The following is a 23,794-nucleotide window of genomic DNA, read 5'->3' on the forward strand; positions in this document are numbered from 1 at the left end:
TTTTAAAAAATAATATATATTTTTAATTTTTATTATATTAATAAAAAATAAAAATATTTTAAAATTTTAATTTTATAAAATGTATATGAAATATATTTATTTTATATTATAAGACATAAATTTATATAAAATGATAATATTTTTTAAAAAAATTATTTTATAAAAAAATATTAAATTAAAAATTTACTCCTTATAAAAATTTAAAGATATAATATTTTTAAAAAATAATATAATAAAATATTATTTTCAATTAATAATAATATTTCATATTTTTATTTTTATTAAAATTAAATAATTTAATTAATTATTTTAATTAATTACATTATAAATTAATTAAAATTTATTTAAATAAATTTAAATAAGAAAAAAATTTTATTTAAAATTATTTTAATAACAATAATTTATATTATTTAAAATGAAATTAAAAATTAAATTAAAAGAATAAAAATTATATCATCATGCCAGTTTTCAGTAATGCGAATTAATGGGAAGGAAAGAATATTTTAGGAAAATGGTTGAAGGTGGTGGCGTTGGCCATTGCAGACAAAACTGGAGAAGATGATAATGGAAGATTTTGAGAAAAAGATGAGCCTAACAGATCCAATGGAATTAGAAACCCAACACCAAAATAACAACAAATCCTCTCAAACCCTAATTTTGCTTCGCAGATTCCTTCTCATTCAGCAGCGTAGAGCTCAAGCTTATGCCAAGCTCAAGCGGTAATCACTGTCTTATTAACATTTTCTTTTTGTCATTGCTACAATTAGGGAATTAGATTCTAAGAAAATGGGATTTGTAGATATAGTCCTCTTCTTATAGAGGACCTAATTTCCTCTTAGAAAGCAAACGGAAATTGAATCAGGTTTCCATTGTTTTTTTTGGTTTTCTCATAGCAGGAGTTTTGATGAATATATGGTTTCAGGAGGGGAATTAGCTTACCAACAGCTTTGCAGTGAGATCACACTGGAGTTCAATGACTGCTCTAAACAAGTTCAGCACTTGATCTTAGGGTTTTCCTTTTTCTTTCTTTCTCATAATTCTATTTTTCTTATTTCTTCCTTGGATTTTATATTTGAGTCTTGAGTGCAGGTCCTTGAAATGGAGTTCCTATTTCTAAGTCCTGATTATGGGCGTGTTGATCTTGCTCAGCTGCTTAGAGCTGTTCAAACGCAGGAAAAGCAGAAATTACATCTGGTATGCATCTCTACCCACTGATGATTACTGGTTTTCCTGGGAGGGAATTGGGATTGAAACTTATGATTTAATTATATCCAATTGTTGGCATTGCAAACTTTATATTGATGTGAAATATTGTCTGCTTCTGCTGAGTCGAGATTTTTAATCCTGTAGGCCAAAATTCGCTTCTTGTTTGCATTTTATTTTCTGAAAAATAGAGAGGCAGAAGATTTTTCTGAAATGGATGCTTCTTATTTGCGGTTTAATTGCTTGTTGTAATTGTTCATATGTTTATCAAGTATACTTTCTTAGAAAAGCATTTCTTTGTAGCAAAAGCAAAATTTATAGAAATTACCTTTTGAGATTAGTGTAAAACAAAAAGCAAGGTAACCAATTTGAGCCTTAATTTGTTAAATTTGCTTCTCTCTTGCGACTACCTATAGGAGTAACATGGAATGCATCCTCTTTATTATGTGAAGTAAAAACTTGTTTGGTGTTTTAACATCCATGATTAAAATTTTCTACATTTTACGAAGACCGCCTCCACTAACAAAATGGTAAACAGCATTTCAGCTAATTGCTTGTAATTTTTCAAGGGCTACTGTATGTGATATTTGACTGCAAATTGTGAAGAATTGGTATGCTAAATTTAATCTTATGTCTTGAAATAGTTCTCTATTCATTAATTTTTGAGGAACTAGTCAAGTTTCTAAATCAATTAAAAAAAAAAGAAGAACTTCTAGTTATATTAGGGCATAGAATGATGGTGTGAACTGTGAAATTTTCGCTCTATGCAAAGATAGGCCTTTGGAGAGAAGTTGAAGGTCCTAGAAGCTTTCAGGGGTGCTTGGTTCGCTTCTAACAGATTACTGAGATAAATATTACTGTACTCTATGCATACCTGATGCAGATAAACAAGTCAAAAAATTAGAGTTATGGACTAGATGTCATATAGGACTTATTTGGCACATGTTTGATGGTGAAAATATTAATTGGGAACTTAACTAGGCCTTAATGGTCTTGTTTTGATATTTTTAATGCAAGAAAGTTCAAATTTTTATCTTTTCTAAAAGCAGGGTCAATTTGGTAATTTCTGGATTTGCTGGAAAAGTTGTCTGTATGTCTTTAGGAGTCTTTATTTTTATTCTGGACTCTTAATTTGAGTCTTTATTGGTTTCAATTATCCTTTTAATTTTCTTTGGACTTCAAATCGTTACCAGTTTTGAGATTCTAATGTCTTGACGTTATTAATGTTGATTATTGAGTTCATAAATGCCTATTAATTCAGCTTTCAGTCAATAGGATTCTCCTGCAATTTTTGTTCTTGGATTGGGCGATGCAATTCAATGCTAAGTGATATGACAATAAATGTTGATGTCAGTAGAAACCTTAATCTTGGGGTTTTCACCTTTCGAGAGACTTAGAAAGAATTAGAGAGAGAGAGAAGAAGAAAGAGTGAAGAAGTAGAAGAGAATTAGATGGAAAAAAATCAGTTTCTTACTAGAATTTAGAATAAGAAACTGCAGATTAGGAGTCAAACTATTTATAACTGTTCCATAACGGACTCTTTTAACCACCTAATAGAATACAAAGCCCTAACAAACTCCAACAACTCTAATAACTTCCTAACTTCTTTTCCTTCTAGCTCATTTATTCTTCTTATCTCTAAATCTTCTCCTTTTATACGTCACAATTCCCTTCCCTTGAAAACCTTCTTTGCCCCAAGAAGGTTGAAATTGAGGAAACAGAGTCTGTAGAAATGACTTATCCTCCCAAATTGCATCTTCACCAGTGAGATGTGCCCATTTGACTAACCCTTGAAGGACTGAAGCACCATCTCTTAAAATAGCTCTTGTCTGCAGCAGCTTTTCTGGGCAAACTTCCACTGTTAGATCATCTTGCAAGGCAGGAAGGTTTAAAATTGGGGTAATAATGGCCCCAATTTTCCTTTTTAACAAGGATACATGAAACACTAGATGCACAGTGGAAGAAGAGGGAAACACAAGCTTGTAAGCAGCAACACCAACCCTTGCCACAACCTGAAATGGCCCATAGTACCTTGCTGCCAGCTTAAGAGACTTCCTTATTGTTGGTTTTTGAAAGAAGGATATAGAAGCATGTGTTGAGACTGAATAGTCTTCAAATTGTGTCACTTTATTGATTGATTTTGCATTTATATAATAACATGGCTGCTAAATTTAAAAATAAAAAATATAACAGAAAAATCTCAAAAATATTATATAAGTTGTTGGCAGTATCTTTTTGCTTTTATCGGAGCTAATCTTTATCTCTTTCAACTTCCTATCTGCAGCAGATGAGGTATATCTCTAACACTTCTCCTTGCATCTTTTGCTACTTTCTGCATGTGTCTGCTTTGGTGATGTTGCAGTTTTGAAACAATGCTGGTCTCTTCATCATTTTTTTTTCTTTATATAGTTTAAAGACTTGCAGGTCTATTTTACAGTTATTGCAGTTTTGAGACATGCCTATCTATTGACATTTTGTAACTCCTCCTTGGAGGAGATGCTACACATTCAAGTTTATTTCTTAGGAACTTCAAATTTGGCTTCAAACATGGTTATCGTTGTAATATCGGCATCTTGCATAATGGGCATGGTTTTGGTCATGTTTTTGGTTATAATATTGGCATCTCGCATATTTGGCATGGTTTTGGTTATAACATTATGGCATATTTTGTTGTCACTTGCATTTGCATTTATAGCTTACTCTTTTTCTTGGCTTGGCTTGGCCTGGCTTGGCCTGGCTTTGCTTTATCGTTTTGGGAGAAGTCCTTCTTACTCTCGTGACTTGACTTAACTTGGCTTGGTTTTGTTGTCATTGGAGTTGTTCTCCTCCTGGCTTGTTTTGGCATGGTGTTGCGTTTTTTTTCTTCATATGCAGACTGAATGACAAGAATTGCCTTTTTCACCCCTTCTTCTTATTCTTTTTCATCTTCAATCCCTCTCAATTTTACAGGCCCTTAAGAAATTAGCTTTTATACTACTGTTGGTTTTTTGAAGGAAGGATATAGAAGCATGTATTGAGACTGAATAGTCTTCAAATTGTGTCACTTTATTGATTGATTTTGCATTTATATAATAACATGGCTGCTAAATTTAAAAATAAAAAATATAACAAAAAATCTTAAAAATATGATAGAAGTTGTTGGTAGTATCTTTTTAATTTTATTGGAGATAATCTTTATCTCTTTCAACTTCCTATCTGCAGCAGATGAGGCATATCTCCAACACTTATGGCAAGAGAGGTTTACCTATAGGGCTGCAACTTCAACTACACCAAATCCCCAACATGAAATTCCTTTTCCACCCTTTTCTTATCAGCTTACTGCTTAATTCTATTCTGGGCTTGCAGCAAATTGTCTCTCAACAATGCTTACATTTGCTTTCTTTGCTGAAGAAGGTTAGCAACTGCTTAGAATCGTTTAATAGTAGAGTTTCATGCTACTCCTATGGGGGGTCAATCTTGCCTTTCGCACTTACAGATGATTAGCTTCGAGTTTATACTAGAAGGGAATGATGAAATCTTGCAAAATTTTGGCCTTTTGCCTTGTATGCCGACGACGTAAGTGTGAATCCTTGTCTCCAGCTGGACTTCTATAGCCATTGCCCATTTCCCAAGGGATTTGGGAATATCTTTCTCTTGATTTCATAAGGGGCTTGCCAAAATCCTATGGCATGGATTGAATCTTGGTGGTGGTTGATCGTTTAGCCAAGTAAGGTCATTTTGTTCCTCTTCGGCACCCTTATATAGCCCGAACTGTCACTGAATTATTTGTTTGTGAAATTGTGTGCCTTCATGGCATTCCTCATTCATTTGTCAGTGACCATGATCCAATTTTATTAGCCATTTGTGGTCTGAAATATTCCGTCTTATGGGCACACAACTTAGGATGAGTTGTAGTATCATCCTTAGATAGACCGCCAGACAGAAGTTCTCAATGAAGTTCTCAATCATAGTATTGAACAATAACTTCGCTGAGAACAACCCTAGACATGGTACAGTTGGCTACATTTGGTTGAATATTGGTATAATACCAGTTATCGAAGGGCAGCAAAACAAACTCTATTTCAACTGGTCTATGGAAAGCCACCACCTACAATTCTACGTTTCTTACCTGGAGAAACCAAGTGTTGACTCTGTCTCCCATGCCTTGATGGATCGAGATGAAATCTTGAGACAATTAAAATTCAGTCTCCAAAAGGCTCAACTTCATATGGTCAAACAAGCTAATGCAAAAGGATGAGATGTTTCTTTCCAAGTTGGGGATAAAGTTTTCTTGAAGTTACGTCCTTATTGACAACATTCCTTAAATTCTTGGGTAACACCCAAGTTGGCAGCTCATTTTTATGGTCCTTTTCTCATTATTACTAAAATTAGGACTATAGCTTTGAAAGAATATTGCAACAAAAGAAGCTTTAAGGTGCAAAGTAAGCAATTTTAAAATTTATAACCCTAGGTTTCATGCAACATGCATAAACACTTTATATTATTGCAAAAAATATAGTTTTGATCATAATCAATTGCTAACAAGCTTAATTTGCCGAAAGAAAACAAAAACCCTAAATTGTAACAAGTTAGGGTTCGGAAAAATTCTTACCCTTAAGGCGCAGAATCAATATTCTATCACCAAATCCGGATAGTGAAGCCACTAAGTGTTGGTTCTCTAGCTTGTTTACACAAGCCCTTGATCAAATCGCCCTTGATCGAAGCAAAACTTATAGATTTCCTCTCCAAATGGTTCAGCCAAGATGAGATGGAAGGAAAGAGGAAATTTTCTTGGTCATAAGTAGATGGAAGTAAACTCCGCCTAAGTAGTTTGCGCTTAGCCGGTCCCAAGCCCGGATAAAGGAGGAGGGTTGCGGTAGGTGACAACCAGCGTAAAAATTTCGTCACACCTTATGATATGGATTCAAATGATATAAACGTTGGGGCGTCCTCTACTAACGACGCGCTACATCGGAGCCTGGGTGTAGTGAGAAATATGCAAGGGTGTAGGGCGTTCACCGAAAGCGACGCGCCATGCCGGCGCCCTGGTGTGGTGTTAAGTGAGTAAGGGTTCCTACATCATGGACGGGTGTGGGTAAAGAAGTTAGTCCATAGGACAGATGGTAGAACAGATAGTGGAACAGAACACAATATAGATATAGAAAACAATAGAAGATATCATAGAAAGAGACCAATTAGGAAGGAGCAGGTTAGGAGGAGGATCATGGTTGGTACTTAGAATGTTGGATCACTTACAGGAAAATTAATGGGGCTTGTGGATACTTTGGAAAGGAGAAGGGTGAATATTGCTTGCATTCAGGAGATTAAATGGGTAGGAGAGAAAAATAAGGAAGTGGGTAATTCAGGGTACAAACTGTGTTTTACCGAAAAGGAGAGAAATAAGAACGGAGTGGGCATAATCATAGACAAGACATTGAAAGACGCAGTAATAGCTGTGAAAAGAGTAGGAGATAGAATTATACTAGTAAAATTAGTAATAGAAGGAGAAACAATAAATATAGTTAGTGCTTATGCCCCCACAAATAGGACTAGACAGTGAGAGTAAATAAAGATTTTGGGAAGATATGGATGATTTAATACAAAACATACCGAATGAAGAGAATGTTTTCATTGGTGGAGATTTGAATGGACATGTAGGAAGTGATAGACAAGGTTATGAGAATATTCATGGAGGTTTTGGTTTTGGAAGTCGAAATGAGGAGGGAAAAAACATTCTGGATTTTGCTATGGCATACGACCTAATGCTAGCAAATACCTACTTTATAAAAAGAGAGTCACATTTAGTGACTTTCAAAAGTGGGCAACATAGAAGCCAAATCGTCTTCCTCTTAACCAGAAAGACAAATAGAGCTTTATGCAAGGATTGCATGGTCATTCCAAGAGAAGCTTTAACAAGTCAACATTGGTTGGTGGTCTTGGATGTCAAGTTTAAGAACAATTCAAGTAAGGTCAGAAGAAATAGTGTAGCTCGAACAAAGTGGTGGAAGTTCAAAGGAGTAAAGCAAATGAAGTTCAAAAATGAACTTCTCGAGTCCGAAGTATGGAAGCTAGATATGGAGGCCAATGATATGTGGATACAGATGGCATCAAAGATTAGAGAAGTAGCTAGAAAAGTACTTGGAGAGTTTAAAGGACATGGACCACCCTCAAAAGAGAGATGGTGGTGGAATGAGGAAGTACAAAAGGCAGTGAAGAGAAAAAGGGAATGGTATAAGAAATTACCTAAATGTGATAATAATGAGGCATATGAACAGTACAAGGTAGCAAAGAAAGAGGCAAAAAAGGCAGTTAGCCAAGCAAGAGCACAGGCCTTTGAAAAGTTATATGAGAAACTTGGAACTAAAGAAGGGGAGAAAGATATTTATAGATTAGCAAGGAGGAAAGAAAGGAAATGTCAAGATCTCAATCAAGTTAGGTGCATTAAGGATAAAGAAGGAAAAGTGTTGGTGAAAGATGAGGACATTAAAAAAAGATGGAGAAATTATTTTAATGATCTCTTTAATAATAGTCAAAATGGTAATAGCGTGAATATAGATTATAGAACAATAGAAAAGAATGTGAATTATACTAGAAGGATTAGATCTTTAGAAGTAAAGGAAGCACTTCAGAGAATGAAAGTGGGTAAAGCCTATGGACTTGATGAAATACCAATTGAAGTGTGGAAGTATTTGGGAGATATGGGAGTGGCATGGTTAACTAAATTATTTAATAAAATTCTAAACTCAAAGAAAATACCTGATGAATGGAGGAGAAGTATCTTAGTAACTATTTTTAAAAATAAGGGAGACATACAGAGTTGTTCAAATTATAGGGGAATTAAACTCATGAGCCATACTATGAAGTTATGGGAGAGAGTTGTGGAGCATCGACTACGTCATGATACTTCTATCTCTCTCGATCAATTTGGTTTCATGCCCGGTCGTTCAACTATGGAAGCGATTTTTCTCATTAGAAGCTTGATGGAGAAATATAGAGATGTGAAGAAAGATCTGCACATGGTTTTTATTGATTTGGAGAAGGCTTATGATAGTGTTCCAAGAGATGTCTTATGAAATGTGTTAGAACAAAAGAGGGTATCTATTAGGTACATACAAGTGTTGAAAGATATGTATGAAGGAGCAACTACTATTGTGCGCACGGTGGGAGGGGACACGAGATTTTCCGATCTCAATTGGATTACACCAAGGATCAGCCATAAGCCCTTACCTTTTTACATTAGTTTTAGATGAATTGACGAAACATATACAAGAGAGTATTCCTTGGTGCATGATGTTTGCGGATGATATTGTTCTGATAGATGAGACACGAGAAGGAGTCAATAGAAAGCCAGAGCTTTGGAGAAGTGCTCTAGAGTCAAAGGGTTTTAAGTTAAGTAGAACGAAGGCAGAATACATGCATTGCAAATTCAGTGAAGGCCAAACTGGTGATAGGGAAGGAGTTAGTTTGAATGTAGTGGTACTGTCCCAAAGTAATCACTTTAAATATCTAGGCTCAGTCCTTCAAGTAGATGGGGGATGTGAGGAAGATGTTAGTCGTAGGATTAAAGCCGAATGGTTGAAGTGGAGATGTGCCACGGGAGTTTTATGTGATCGTAAGATTCCCAATAAGTTAAAAGGAAAATTTTACCGTACAGCCATGCGACCGGCTATGTTATATGTTAGTGAGTGTTGGGCACTGAAAGAGTCGTGTGCGTCTAAGATAAGAGTTGTAGAGATGAGAATGTTAAGGTGGATGAGTGACCATACTAGACTAGATAAAGTCCGTAATGAGAGTATTAGAGAAAAGGTAGGAGTGGTGCCAATTGAAGATAAGTTGAGAGAAGGGAGATTGAGGTGGTTTGGTCATGTGAAGCGTAGAAATACGGAGGCTCCAGTTAGACAAGTAGAGCATATTAGGTTAGAGGATAGAAAGAAAAAAAAGGGGTAGACCTAAATTGACTTGGAGGAGAGTAGTACAACATGACCTAGAAGCATTACACATTTCTGAGGATTTAACCCAAAATCGTTTAGAGTGGAGAAAGCGAATCCATATAGCCGATCCCAAATTTTTGGGATAAAGGCTTAGTTGAGTTGAGTTGAGTTGAGTATAAGTAGATGGAAGTAGTGAGAAGCTATTTTTCAACTTCAAATTCAAGTGAACTAGCTTTTAATCAACTTGAATTAAGTTAGAAAGATGAAGAACTCTTTGGTAAAGGGAGGATATGTTGGCTGGACAGCAAGGAAGAAGAAGATAATTTCAAATCTTTTGGCCCACACTAAAACATTTCCACAATTGAAAACAGAGAATCCATTTAATCAGATCAATGAAATTGGGCTATCATTATGCTTCAAATCAGTTTCAGTCAATTTGAAATTGAAATTCATAATAATATTGCCCAAATATAGATTAATTTTCTCACCAATCACTCTCCCAATCAACCTCTGATATTTTCTTATATCAACCAACTCTCTAACTCCTGCTTGTAGTTTATGACTGGCTTCAATAGGAGACTCTGCTGAGTTATAGCCTAACATGTCTGTTTTATCTAGAAAGTCCAATATGTACTTCCTTTGAGAAATGCAAAATTTCTCTATCTTACCTGGCTACTTATATTCCAAAGAAGTACCTTAACTTACCTAAGTCTTTAATCTCAAATTCCTAGGCTAATCGTTCCTTAAGATGGGCAATCTCGTCCTTATCATTCCCTGTTATAACTATATCATCAACATAAATATTAAGCAGTGTGATCTTACCTTTATAATGTTTTATAAATAGGGTGTGATCAACATTAAACTCAACGCAACTCAACTAAGCCTTTATCCCAAAAATTTGGGGTCGGCTATATGGATTCGCTTTCTCCACTCTGAACGATTTTGGGTTAAATCCTCAGAAATATGTAATGCTTCTAGGGTGTGATCAACATTACTTTGATAAAACTCAAAGGAAATCATGGCTTTACTAAATCTGTCAAACCATGCTATTGGTGACTGCTTCAAGCCATATAATACCTTTTTCAATCTACAGGCATTTCCTTTGGTCTTTTCATCCTTAAAACTTGGAGGAATTTTCATGCATACCTCATCTTCTAAATCTCCATGCAAAAACGCATTTTTAACATATAATTGCTACAAGTCCCATTCAAAGCTTGTAGCACATGACAACAAGATCCTGGTAGTATTCATTTTGGCAATGGGCAAAAGTCTCGTGATAATCCACCCCATATGTTTGAGTAAAGTCTTTTGCTACTAGCCTGGCTTTATACCTTTCAGGGGAACCATCTGCTTTGTACTTCACAATGAACACCCATTTACACCCAACCAGTTTCTTCCCTAACGGAACAGTAACAAGTTCCCATGCTTCATTTTTCGCCAAAGCCTTCATCTCCTCTATCATGGCTGTCTTCCATTTTGGATCAAGATATGCTTTCTTCTAATCCTATGAAATAGAAACAGAAGAAATAGACAAGACAAAGGCTTTATAGGAGGGAGATAAAGAATCATAAGAAACAAATTTGGATATAGGATGTTGGTGCAAGTCCTAACTCATTTTCTGAGAGCAATGGGTATGTCAAGAATCATCAGTAGAAGAGTTAGAATCAAATTGAGTATTGAAAGGAGTATCAGAAGAAAGGGACTCATCACATAATTCTTTAGGCTGTGGATGTTCAGTAGCTAAATCCAGGGGATCTAACTGATCAGTCATATCATGCTCAATGATTGTTTTTCTCTTGTTCTGACTAGTGTAGACTCTTAAATCCAATTTATTCAGGATGAGTAAATGATGGTGATGGTTGGTCCTTATTCTTATTGCTACGATTGGGTTCAAACAATATCTCTCCTTGGAAAGATAAAAAAGTCAATATCTTGTGTGTTTGGCAAGTTCACAAATATCACAAACTAAAAATTCTAATTTGTATTGTCTAAACAAAGAGGGATATAACCTTTCTAAAGTTAAAAAAGAAGGATGTCCTAATCTCTTATGCCATTGAATGATTTCTTAATCGACTCTTATTGAATTTCCTACCAAGGCTTTAGGGTTTGAGAAACCATTATTGTCATCTAGCAAATACAAGCTATCTTGCAATCTACTACTATCAATCGTTCTCTCTATTTTCAGTTCCTGAAATACACAATGGGTAGAAAAAAAATTCAATTTTACAATTAAGAGCTTTAGTAATAGAGTAAACAGATAAAACGTTAATATGAAAACTGAGCACATACAAAATTGAAGTAAGATTTATAGTGGGAGTACATTCAATAGAAACTGCTATAGAGATATTGGCTAAGGATCCATCCGCTATACAGACTTTTTCTTTTGTTGAATATGGGGGGATAAATTTCAACAACTGTCTCTGAACTTATATAATTGTAACACTATAGTCCTTCAACTTTAAAATGTAACATAAAACCCCATAAATTTTCAAATTTTGCATAGCAAAGTCCCTCTGACTTGTAATTATTGATCTTTCAGTTAGAAACTAACGTGAGTAGCTCTCGCATGGCGTTTAGTCAACATTTCTCTCTCATTTCTTATGCAAAGTGTAAAATTGTTCTGTCTACAGAGAGAAAATGATTCAATTTACACATGGCTTGAGAGAGAAGAGAAATACTGAATATGCTCCATGCTGGAACTGTCCAGGTCAGCGTCGAACTGAAAAAACGGTAATTGGAGGTTAGAGGGATTTTACTGTATAAAATTTGAAAGTTGATAGGGTATTATGTTACATTTTGAAGTTAAAGGACTATAATGTTACAACTAGATAAGTTTAGGGACAGTTATCAAAATTTATCCGAACATGGAGAGTAGGTTGTGAACTTATTTGAAGAGCCTGTTATGTGTATCTTTGCCCTAGAATCTATAACCCAAAGAGATTTTTAAATATTGGTAAGGAAAACATTATCTGATTTAACAAAATTAGAAGAAGCAACTGCAGCAGTTTGAGATTTTAGTTGTGACAGCAAACGCTTTAGGGATTGTACCTTTTTCATTGGAGAAGATCCTAGTGGTGGCAGTAGGAGTGGTGTTCTCAGAGAATTCCACTGTCTCAGATACATTTGCTTGTGGTCTTGTTGAGCCTGTCCATTTTCCTCCACACCCTTTGGATAAGCGATCATGTAGCTTCCAATAATATTCCTTTGTATGCTAGGATATCTGATGGACCATTATGAGAGAAAGCAACTACTAATCCTGCCTTGTCTGTGGACATAGAGTGAATCATGATACTTCTTCAGCTTTCCACCTACTGCACAAATGAATGTTTGCCTTAGGGAATGCATGCGATTCTTTCCAAGCATTTGGACCTGGATATGATCGTGCTCTAGATTTAACCCAGCAAGGAAGTCGTACATTCATTTTTATTCTATCAATTTTTTAAATTTAACCTCATCAGCAGTACAGGTAGCCTAAAAGTGTTGGTAATAGTCCAGTTTCTGCCATAAATCACTTAATTCAGCAAAGTACTGAGCAATGGTCATTTCATCTTGTTTCATATTGTAAACCTTGTTTTGTATCTCATATATCTGTGCATCATTGCTCATTTGAAAATAATTCTGTGATACAACACTCCATATAACAGTAACATTATTCAAAAGCAAATATCCACGGGCTATTTGTGATTGCATTGAATTAATTAGCTAGGACATCGCAAAAGAATTCTCTGATCGCCATTGACTATGAGCAGAACTACCAACTTTTGGTTTGGTTTTTTCTCCAATTATGTATCCCTATAGCCCTCTAGCCTGAACATGATCTCAACCGTATAAGACAATTTGTACCATCAAGCTTTACGGGATTAATTTGTAATGACGAGTTATCACTCATAGGACTCATCTTGGTTTCAATAGATTTTTTTTTCCATCGCCCATATTGAAGAATCAAGCCAAAAAAAAAATAGCAAAAGCAATAACAAAAAAAAACGGCCACAGTAGCAAGAGAGGGAAAAGAATAAACCTAAGAATCAAATGTGCAAATACCAAGATGGGAAACCCGCTGGCAGAGGTGCAGAACCCTAGGAAGGTTGTCGAAGAAGAAGGCAGCCGGAAAAAACTCTCGGAAAAGGTGACACGTGTTGGTGCATGGGATCAGCCGTAGCACTTGTGGCAGCATGTGTGGCCACCCACGATGTCGAACGGCGATGATTTTCTAGGCACAGGCTGATCGGCAGATGCTCTTTCCTCTGGCAGGGGTGGTATTGTACAACTCCTTGGTGGTTAGTGCCTAAAAGCTTACCCTAGCAACCCTAACACTGCTTGCATAAAAGAGAAAACGCACACCTAGAATTGATGGCAGAGCTCTGATACCATGATGAAATAGGTACTTCTGAAGAGAAAAACTCTATATTTCTATTGTTTATCTTTGTACGCTTTTCCCTATTTATATACAAGAATTCTAGATACACTAGGAAACCAGGATACATTAAGAGACTAATAAAAAAGGAAGAAGATAATTACAAATAAAATACAAATCCTAATAGGATTCCAGCAAGATCCATAGGAGTTTCAATGCATTTGCAATTTAACATATCAGTCTTCAAGTATGTCTAATGCATATTTCCTATATCAGATGGCATTATGGCAATACCCATGCTGGATTGTGCTACCTCAATACTAATAAAATACTTAATTTTCCCAAGTCCTTCGTTTGGAATGATTGATGAGATGATTTTAAGAAATACCTCATGATTTCACCTGTTTTGACAATTTCATCAAAATAAACTATCAAGTAAGTACATTTGCCATGAGGAGTATGTTGGTAAAACACTGAATGATCTGCCTTATTTCAAAGCATTCCAAACTATTGGACAATAGTACAAAAGTGACTAAACCATGCTCTTGAGGATTGTTTTAGATCATTAAAAGACCAACGTAGTCAATAGACTAAGCCAAATTCCCTTGAGCAACAAACTCTGGAGGTTGCTTTATATAGTCACCTTCGAGTATAAAGATAAATAGGCTAACAAATGCAATCTTCACTACTGGATAGAATTTATCACCATAACAGCAAGGCAAGTTTTGAGTCAATCTATCTTTACATCAAGACCTACCTTAATTTTATGCTCTTAGTGACGGCCAATTATAGTTTTGCCTTTTGGTATTGGAACTATTTCTTAAGTATCATTAGCATGAAGAGCAATCATTCCCTCAAGCATCACCATAATAAAAGGCACATACTTAAGTATACCCTTCTACAGCATGGCATGTTTTGAGTCTATCTTTACATCAAGACCTACCTTAATTGCAAGCACATAGTGACAACCAATTATAGTTTTACCTTTTGGTAGTGGGTGGAACTATTTCTCAAGTATCATTAACATGCAGAGTAATCATTCCCTCAAGCATAGCCTTGCGCCAACCATGGTGGGACATTGCTTTTGCTATGGTCTTAAGTATTTGAATAGTAGATAAATTGGAAATGAAAGTGTAGTAGAAAGGTGATAAATGATATGACAGCTCAAAATTGTAAGTAGGATGAGGGTTGCGAGAGGATTAAGTAGGGGAGAGCATTTTTCAGTTTAAACCGAAAAACCGAACCGAACCGATTCAATTCGGTTCAATCGATTCGGTTTTAAAATTCAATCGGTTCGGTTCGGTTTATAATTTTGATAATTTCAGTTAATCGGTTCGGTTCGGTTATTTTCACAAAAAATAAAAAAAACTGAACCGAACCGAAATTATTAATATATATAGGAAATCAAAGAAAATCGAATCGAACCGAACCGAAATCAAAGAAAACCGAACCGAACTTTAAGATTTTTGAGTTTTGATTTTTAATTTTTTTTTTGTTTTTATGTTTTATTATTTAGATTTAATGTTAAAAATATGAAATTTTATAAATTTCGGTTTGATCGGTTTAAAACCGAACCGAACCAATATTTATCAGTTCGATTTAGTTCGGTTTTCTCTTTTTAATCGGTTTGGTTCGGTTTTTAAAATTTTTTATTTTCGATTTTCGGTTTTATTGGTTCGGTTCGGTTCGAAACCGAACCGATCGTTTGTACACCCCTAGGATTGTGTACCTTTACAAAGAGCAATAGGAGGAGTAGCTTCTTTTGCTAGAGGCACAACTAGTGTAGGTGATGATGTGTCACCTAGAGCAGTTTGTGGACCTGTATCAAAAAAAGAGTATTTGGATTAGTAGGAGGATGATTTGGGTGAGGTCATCTTGAGTAGACCCGAAGATGAGGACTGGTCTTTGGAGAAGGATAGGAGTTGGGAGAGTTGCAAAGATGGAATGCTAGTGTAGTGTATTTGTTGAAAAGTATGGTGAAGCTTCGAAAAGGTCACATTTACTAAGATAAAATTCTTGTTTGTAGTTAGGTCATTACACTTAGCCTTTTTAAAGACGGGAGAATCTTAGGGAGACACATTTGATAGATTTTGGCTGAAGTTCGTCCTTCCTAAGGGCAAGATTATGATCAAAGCTAGTACACCTAAATGCAAGTGGAAGAAAATGGAATGGATTTTGATATGGATAAGGAATGGGGTGAGAACTCTTGGGCTACAAAAGAGAAGAAAGCATATAACCTAACTAGGTAATTTTGGGAGTAAGAACATCATCTCTCCAAAAACGAAGAGGAACATGATTATGAATGAGTAATGCATGGGTTGTTTCAATAAGATGCCCATTTTGATGCTCAATTACTCCATTTTGTTGAGAAATATGCGCACAAGAAGAAGACATGAAAGTTGAGAAAAGAGTAGAAAAATATTCTCGTGCATTATCATTGCTTAACGTTTTAATTGATGCACCAAATTAGTTACAAATCTCAACGCAAAATGTTTGAAAAATAAAGAACAACTCAAATCCACTTTTAATTAAAAATAATCGAGTGTAATGAGAATAGTCATCAATAAAGGTGTAACAAAGTAATGAAAGCTTAAATTAGAACTGAAATAACTTAGACCACATATATCCAAATGAACAATGTCAAAATAGATGCAACCTCATTATTAATTCTCTTTGGGAAAGACGCATGAGTTTATTTCCCAAGTTGACATGACTCACATTCTAGTAAAGATAGTGTAGGAGGACTTGAAATCATCTTATGTGAGAATTGAATCCGTCTTTAAGCATTCCTACTTGACCCAAGTAACTTGTCATGTCTTGATGATCTTCTTCCAAGTGAACAATATTTGAAACAACCTTGTATATGCGTTAGACATCATATGTGAACAGTGTCATTGCTTTAGTCTAAATTTTACATTAAATTTTGTAGGACTGGAAATGAGCAACTTTGAATAAAGAGAATGCTATGAGAGACTACATAGTTGTGCACTACTTTGACCCAAGCTGTTTGATCAAAAGATGTAATATTTGTAGAATTCTTCATTAAATGGTCATTCTACCTTTGTCTTATAATCCATGATTCCACAGAAGTTGTACAAGATACATAATTGCTACTGCCTTATAGTTTTATAGTAGTAATTGTGGGAGAGGGTATTGAGGGAAAGAGAGGCTTCTCAACAAGTATATTTGAGGTGACTTCTTTTTTAGTCGCTGTTGAACATTGAGAGGAAACAAAATTTAACCTGTGCTAAAATTAAAAAGAACAGAGAAAGCAAAAGGTTGAAATACAAAGGAAGCTAATGTGATAAAGGAAGATCCAAAAATTCAAAGGACCTAGATGCAAGTGAATGGTAGGATAAATTTTGACAACCGTCCCTGAACTTATCTAGCATAACATTATAGTCCCTCAACTTAAAAATATAATATAAAACCCCTTCAACTTTTAAATTTTGCACAGTAAAATCCCTCTAACTTCTAATTATCGGTTTTTCAGTTAGACGCTGACTTAAAAAGTTCTAGCGTGGAGCTTAGTGAATATTTATCTCTCAAGTTATGTGTAAATTGAATTTTTTTTCTCATTATAAACAGAATGATTTTTCAAGTGTAGAGAAAATAATTTTACAATTTGAATAAGAGAAGAGAGAGAAATGTTGACTAAGAGTCATGCAGGAGCTGTTCACATTAGTTTTCAACTGAAAAATCAGTAATTAAAAGTCAGTGGGATTTTACTGTGCAAAATTTGAAAGTTTAGGGGGTTTTATGTTATGTTTTAAAGTTTAAGTACTGTAGTGTTATAACCATATAAGTTCAGGGATAGTTATTGAAATTTACCTGTGAAAGGTAGGAAGGGTTTGCCAGACTCAAGAAAGATGATCGGTAGTCACTGATTAGAAAAATGTAGCTGAAAGTGGGCCCTCGCGCTGGTCTGTGGAATCGGACAAAGGCTTGCCAGTTAAGGGTGAGCAGTTTTTTGTTATAATTGAAAAATCGAACTGGATCAAACCAATTCAGTTTTTTCAGTTTAGTTTCTTGGTTTCGGCTCAGTTATTATTTTCAAGGAATTCGGTTTGGTTAGTTCAATTTGGATATTAAACCGTATACTGGGTCTGAGGTACTTTTTTATTTTAGTTCTTAAGCCCATAAGTGTTTTTGACCTATACCCTGTTTGGCCTTTCATCCATCTTTCCCCATTTCTTTCTTAACCTTTCTATTTAAGTCTCCAACTCGTCTTTCCTTCCTAGAGTGAGAGCACCGCTGTTGTTTCCATCTTGGCATCCACTGCAAAGCCGCTCAATGTCTCCATCTATGCTATGTCTCCATTGCAAAACCGCTAGAACCCCGCTGCCTGAGCCTCTCTTGACATCTATGCTAGCAAAGTGTTTTTTGTTCTTGCTTTTCTTTTTCTTTGTATGATTCGATTCAGTGTTGTCTGGTTGAAGTTTGATTGTTAAATTTTTCGATTAAATGTCGAAAGAGAGATAGAACTTCTTATTGGGAAAGAAGGGGATGGGATCTATTGAAATGAAAACCGACAAATCGAACTGAACCAAAATATTTAGGTTCAAACCATTATATTCTTTATACAGTTTGGTTTATAAGTTTAAGAAATTTGGTTAGTCAATTTTGGTTCAGTTTGGAACCAAATCCAATGAATGATCTGAACTATTGCCAGCGCCAGTTTTGCTAGTGGAAGGGGTGGTGAGACTGAATGTCCTTCACACGCATGTTGTTTAGTTTAGTGGGTACTCTCGGGAATAAGAAAAAAAGAAGGGAGAGGATAAGAAAGAGAAGAGCTGGACCTCAAACCCAAGGCTTTGACACCACGTAAAATTAGAAAAGAGAGAAGGAAGATTGGGGTAAATGAACTTTATTAGTCACTCAAGCCGTTGGGGATTAAATACTGATTACAAGAAATCTAAATAGGAAAATATAATTAGAGGCACCATTTAGGCATGAAATAAATCTTCCTAATTACAGTGTGATTTCTTAATCGTAGGTACAATTAAAGTGATTATTTCAATGGGATTCAAAGTAGTGGGGATGAAGATTGAAAAAGAGCAACTAGAGATTAATACGAACACACTTAAGAGAATGGAGATATGAGATCCCTATTGTGGCCCAGATGGGTTGAGTTGTAAAGTTAGACAAGATAAATTTGCATTTTTCTTGGCAGTTGTAAAGTCCTTTTACTTTATCAAAATCATTATTTTCTTGCTTCTTGTTTTTTCGGATCAATGCAACTGTGTTTCGCTTACTCTACCCTTCAAAAGACTGCAACAATTCAGGTATTGAAGAAGGCTGGTCGGCCATCAGAACGTTTGTTAAGCCATGAAAATTGCAGATTTACAAAACCAGTGGAGCATGAGTGTGTGCATGTCCATGAAATAACTGAAGCTGCTGGAACTGAAGAGGCAGAAGCAGATGCCGAGTATGATAATGCACTCAAGGAAGCCATTAGAGGTGTGCAGGACGCTGTGATTGCAATAAATGAACATTTAGAAGAAGTCAAGTATGAGATTGATGCCCTTGAAGCTGAGTGACGCTTTTAACTGATTCATCACAGTTGATAAGGAGTCTGATAGTGCAGAAAGGGGAAAAAAATAAATGTATTGGAGTCTGTTCAGCAAATTGGTTTATTTTGATCAGTGACATGTATATAAGATGCTCTTGTGCTTGGTTCTTTGTCCCTCTTTTGATGGCTTAAGGGTGTAGACAGTACTTCTATGCTAGAACTTCCAAGTACTGATTAAAATCAACAACACTTTCAACCTCTTGTTGTGTTTGATGAAAGTGTCGTTACATCTTCCATACAGCCCTGTTACCTTCATCTCAGTTGCATTACTGCAAACTTGAACGTCGTAATCAGTACTCCCGAAAATCATCAAAACAAAATTACTTCTGCAGCTACAAACATATGAGCGGAATTCAGGAATTCTTGGATGAAATTTGTGGGATTTTCTTTAACAGTTCTTCGGCCGGTTTCTGAATTTTCCCTATGGGACGTTCCAAGATATCATTGGCAATTAAATCTTTGAAACACTGCAAATTTACAGAACTTGTATATTTATTGCTCATGTGATTACCATCCATTAGTACATAATAAATAACTTTTTAGCTTTTAATTCCCATAAAAAAATAAAAAATATATAATCAAATATTCATATAAATGTATGAAGATTAAATTTAATTTTAATTAAATATAAAATTTTATAAAAAGTAATTAATTAAGATAAGAAATTAACAATGAAATAAAAAAATATTACTAATATATAATGATGATGAAAATTTGCCACTAATTAACTTTAGTGACAGTTTATCTATCGTTAATACTTTTAGCAATTAGAAGTTATTTTATACAAAATTGTTGCTAATTCATTTTAGCAACGTCTTATCCGTTGTTAACCCTTTTAGTAGAGATAAATAGTTCTATATAAATTCGGTACTAATAATTTTTAACAGCAAATTATCCTTCGCTAATATTTTTAGTTGACAAATTATCCATCATTAATATTTTTTGCAAGAGCCATTCAAAAATTTTTAGTGACAATTTATCCATTGCTAAATATATAAATAACTTCAATTTCTACTATTTTATTATTAATGTAAATTAAAATTTTAATATTAATTATACTTGTATTGAAAATCCTATTATAATTTTATATTTTTAATTCTATAAGCATTATTAGTTCATTAAAAAAATATTTAGTTTATTTAAATCAAATTAACAAACAATAATTACCAAATCTATCTTATGCTAATATATTTTTTAAGTATTCTAAATATTTATAAACTTATAATATTAAACATAAAATTATTATTAAAAATTATTATTTTAACATAATTATAAAATTTTTATTAGAAATAAAATTTTACTTTTGTTCAATGATAAATATTTTATTTGTTATAAAATTGTATTTTTTGTTAATATTAATAATGAATAGTTTTTATATATTCATTTTCATGTAATAAAACTTGAGCTTAATTAACTTTGACTTAAATATAATTTTTTTTATTATATTTTTATGTGTCGTTTTTACTCCAACGAGTATATATATATATCTTACAATTAAAAAAAATCCTAAACTATATAAATAATAGAGTCAAAGAGGATGATTTAAAAAAAAAAATACAGAAATTAAATGTGCAAAAAAAATTTTAAAAAACAAATTAACTTTAGTTAGTAGCAAAATATAGTCATGGTAACAAATAATAATGAATGACTAAATTTAACTAGCTATTGACAATAAAAATATAATAATAATAATATATTATATATGAAAAATTAAGAAAAATTACTTGAAAATAAATTAAATCACAAGTAACAAGTATAAACTATGCACGTTCAAAAAAACTATTATATGTAAATGTATAAAGGAGGACATCGACTTTGCTCTTCGTGATTTATATTATTTATAAAAATATCAATAAAAACGTTTTTATAGCGATAGCTATATAACATTGACTTTACCAATAATGTTCTTCGTGATTTATATTATTTATAAAAATATCAATAAAAACGTCTTTATAGCAATAGCTATATAACATAAATTAGAGACAAAAATCTGTCATTAATTACTTTTAGCGACGACTTATCCATTGCTAATGCTTTCAGTAATTAAAAACTATTTTATATAAATTTGCCGCTAATAATTTTTAGCGACAAGTTATCCATCATGAATACTTTCAGCAAGAAGAAGCTCTTCAATGCAAATTTGCCGCTCATAATTTTTTTATGATGACTTATCCATTACTGAATCTATAAATAATTTAATTTATAATATTACTAAAATTAATATAAATTAAAATTTAACATTATTACTTAAAATCCTATTATAATTCTATATTCTTAATTTTATAAGTATTAAAATTATTTAGTTTATCACAATAAAATTATTAAACAACATTAACACCAAATCTCACTTATACGTACTAATTTAATTTTTTAATTATTCTAAATATTTACAAATTTGTACTATTAAATTATAAATTACTATTCAAAAATAACTATTTAATTAACATAATTATAAAATTCTCATCCTATTCAATAACAAAATTTTTATTTATTATAAATTTTAGCTATTTAAAAAAAAAGAAAAATTAATAACGGATAACTTTTACATTTACACACTATATTTCCGTGCAAGAAGACTTAAGCTTAATTAATTTTAACTTGTAATATGATTTTTTTTTTCTTCTTCACTATATTTTTGTGTTTTTTTTCTCCAATGGGCAAAATTTATTTATGAGTGTTTAAAATTTTTGAGTTTTTGCATGTCATAGGTATCATTCTTATGTGGTGAATGTGATCACTAGGTTTTTGTTATTATTGCCAATATCAGATGAAACCAATATCCTTATAAATTCAATGATATTTATATGAGTTAAGATAAATTGATTTTCTTTTTTTTTTTCATATTTAATATTGATGCATCGTATAATATTTAGAATGATTAATGTAATTTTTACGTAAAAAGTGCTTTTTACATGTGAATGTATGAGATTATAATTTTATTGAGTCTATTTAGTTTAAATGTAGATTAATTATCTGAGCTCCATGTTCTGACTTTTAACACTGCTCCAACTATGATCTGCCCTGAGTTTTGCACTTTTGGGTTTTATACCTAGATAGCCATTCCCACTGATATGGCCTTGTTCTAAACTCTCTATCCTTACTTTTTAGTTTATCTCATTTACCTTTCCTAGAATAGAACTTTGCCTTCTCTATATCTTTAGCTCTATTCTTCCTAATCTTGTCTTATTCTAGGCCTTTTAATTTATTCTTTAGCCAAATCCTTTTGTCTAGCCGAATTTTAACTACTTTATTCTTTAGCTCTATTCTCCTTTTTGACCTGACTACTATGTTTTGATATCTCATGATGTAGAGGTGATTTGATGCTAAATTTTTACTAATGTTGTATTTTGATGTCTTGAACATATAGTTAAAATTTAAAATTTATTTGGCGGTTGGAATATTATATATAAATTTTAATGTACAAAGTGCTTAATTGGGTTTAGATTTGGGTTAAGTTGAATAAGTTATTTTGATAGCACTAAATTTATTTTGAGATAGGATATGGTGTTTGGAGAATTTTTAAGTTATTGTGGGTTATTTTTTAGAAATAAATATATGTGTTTAATTTGACTTGTGGTGATATGGATATATTGTGAAATGTTTTAATTGAGATTTAAGTATTAAGTGTTGGAATTAATTTTTGTATGAGGTATAAGTTGGAAATTTGTATAAGTTGATATAATTATTGAATTGTGGATTTGAGTTTTGTGACAGGGGGCTTAGTCCAATATTAAGAGGGAATTCTATCAAATTTTCGTTAGGAATTTAATATGAAATTAAAGTTTTATGGATGAATCTGAATATAATTATAATATGATATTTTAGTAGGAGCTTTCGAGATTATCGTTTTAATTGGACTATAGAAGAGTTAAGGACCTAAGCTAGAGATTAGATATTTAGAAGTAGCTTAGGATGCTTGTAAGCTCCGTATGGGCATTGTGTTGTGTTGTGGGCCTGAGGCTTTAGATTGTTGAGAATATAAATGAGATTTTTCTTACAGGGAGGTTAGGTCATAGGTTTAAGAGAAACTATATTGAATTTTCGACACAAACCTAGGAAGTCTTTAGATTTTTTAATTAATTATTGTTGGTCTATTATTGATAGTTCTTTGATATGTTTGCTTAGGTGATCCAAATCAATAATTTTCTTCTTTTCAGTAGAACCAATAAGCATTGGGTTGCATTGTGAGTTGTATGTTGATTATATTTTGTAATTTTAATATTATTCATATATTTTTGGTATGCTTATGCATTTTATAAATATATTTATATGCTTAGCTAAATAAACTAGGAGCATTCTTATTGTTGCATATTTATTCATTAATAATATGTGTGTGTGTGTGTGGTGGGGGGAGGGTGGTTAGGGGGGGGGGGGGGGGGCGCGGCGCGCATATGGTGGATATGGATTGGATGGGTAGTTGTGGCTTGAGCTAGTTTCATTGGAACCTGATCCTTATGATATGGAAAGCTAAGGTGAGGCACGGCTTTGAGTTGATCTCACTGGCCCCCGCTCTTGGATTTAAGAGAAAGTTCGGCTTGAGTTGAGCTCACTGGCCGGTCTTGGATTAAGAGAGCTAGATAGGGGATCAGCTTCCATAGTTATGTATGAAAACATTTTACTAGGTGCGTGTGTAGCTCCAAATTATCTTCTTGTGCGAGTATTGGATGATTTACTTGTTGTTTATGTTCAGTGTGCGTTCATACTTAGGGATGCATTAATTGTAGATAACTATAGAAATTATATTTATAATCAATA

The 23,794-nt window shown here is 33.5% G+C and overlaps 1 protein-coding gene across 4 annotated transcripts; it reads left to right on the forward strand.

Moving 5' to 3' along the window:
- The first annotated feature begins 450 nt into the window (after positions 1 to 450).
- LOC110649199 (uncharacterized) lies at positions 451 to 19,237 on the forward strand. 4 transcript variants are annotated; one of them, XM_021803680.2, is made up of 4 exons: positions 451 to 719; positions 894 to 990; positions 1,090 to 1,194; positions 18,753 to 19,237. In XM_021803680.2, the coding sequence occupies exons 1-4, from the start codon at positions 559 to 561 to the stop codon at positions 19,005 to 19,007; spliced, it is 618 nt and encodes a 205-aa protein (XP_021659372.1). In that variant the 5' UTR covers positions 451 to 558; the 3' UTR covers positions 19,008 to 19,237. The 4 variants fall into 4 exon arrangements, with proteins under 4 accessions (XP_021659372.1, XP_021659370.1, XP_057991123.1 ...); XM_021803678.2 differs by having other exon boundaries at positions 453 to 719; positions 18,738 to 19,237; XM_058135140.1 differs by having other exon boundaries at positions 453 to 719; positions 923 to 990; positions 18,738 to 19,237.
- Positions 19,238 to 23,794: the final 4,557 nt, after the last annotated feature.

Source organism: Hevea brasiliensis, chromosome 14 (assembly GCF_030052815.1).
Source record: "Hevea brasiliensis isolate MT/VB/25A 57/8 chromosome 14, ASM3005281v1, whole genome shotgun sequence".
Taxonomy (NCBI): domain Eukaryota; kingdom Viridiplantae; phylum Streptophyta; class Magnoliopsida; order Malpighiales; family Euphorbiaceae; genus Hevea; species Hevea brasiliensis.

Coding starts and splice junctions, on each gene's coding strand:
- LOC110649199 (XM_021803678.2), top strand. CDS start 559: ATGATAATGGAAGATTTTGAGAAAAAGATGAGCCTAACAGATCCAATG. Junction 720..893: donor GCTTATGCCAAGCTCAAGCG/GTAATCACTGTC, acceptor GTTTTCTCATAG/CAGGAGTTTTGATGAATATA. Junction 1,195..18,737: donor AAAAGCAGAAATTACATCTG/GTATGCATCTCT, acceptor ACCCTTCAAAAG/ACTGCAACAATTCAGGTATT.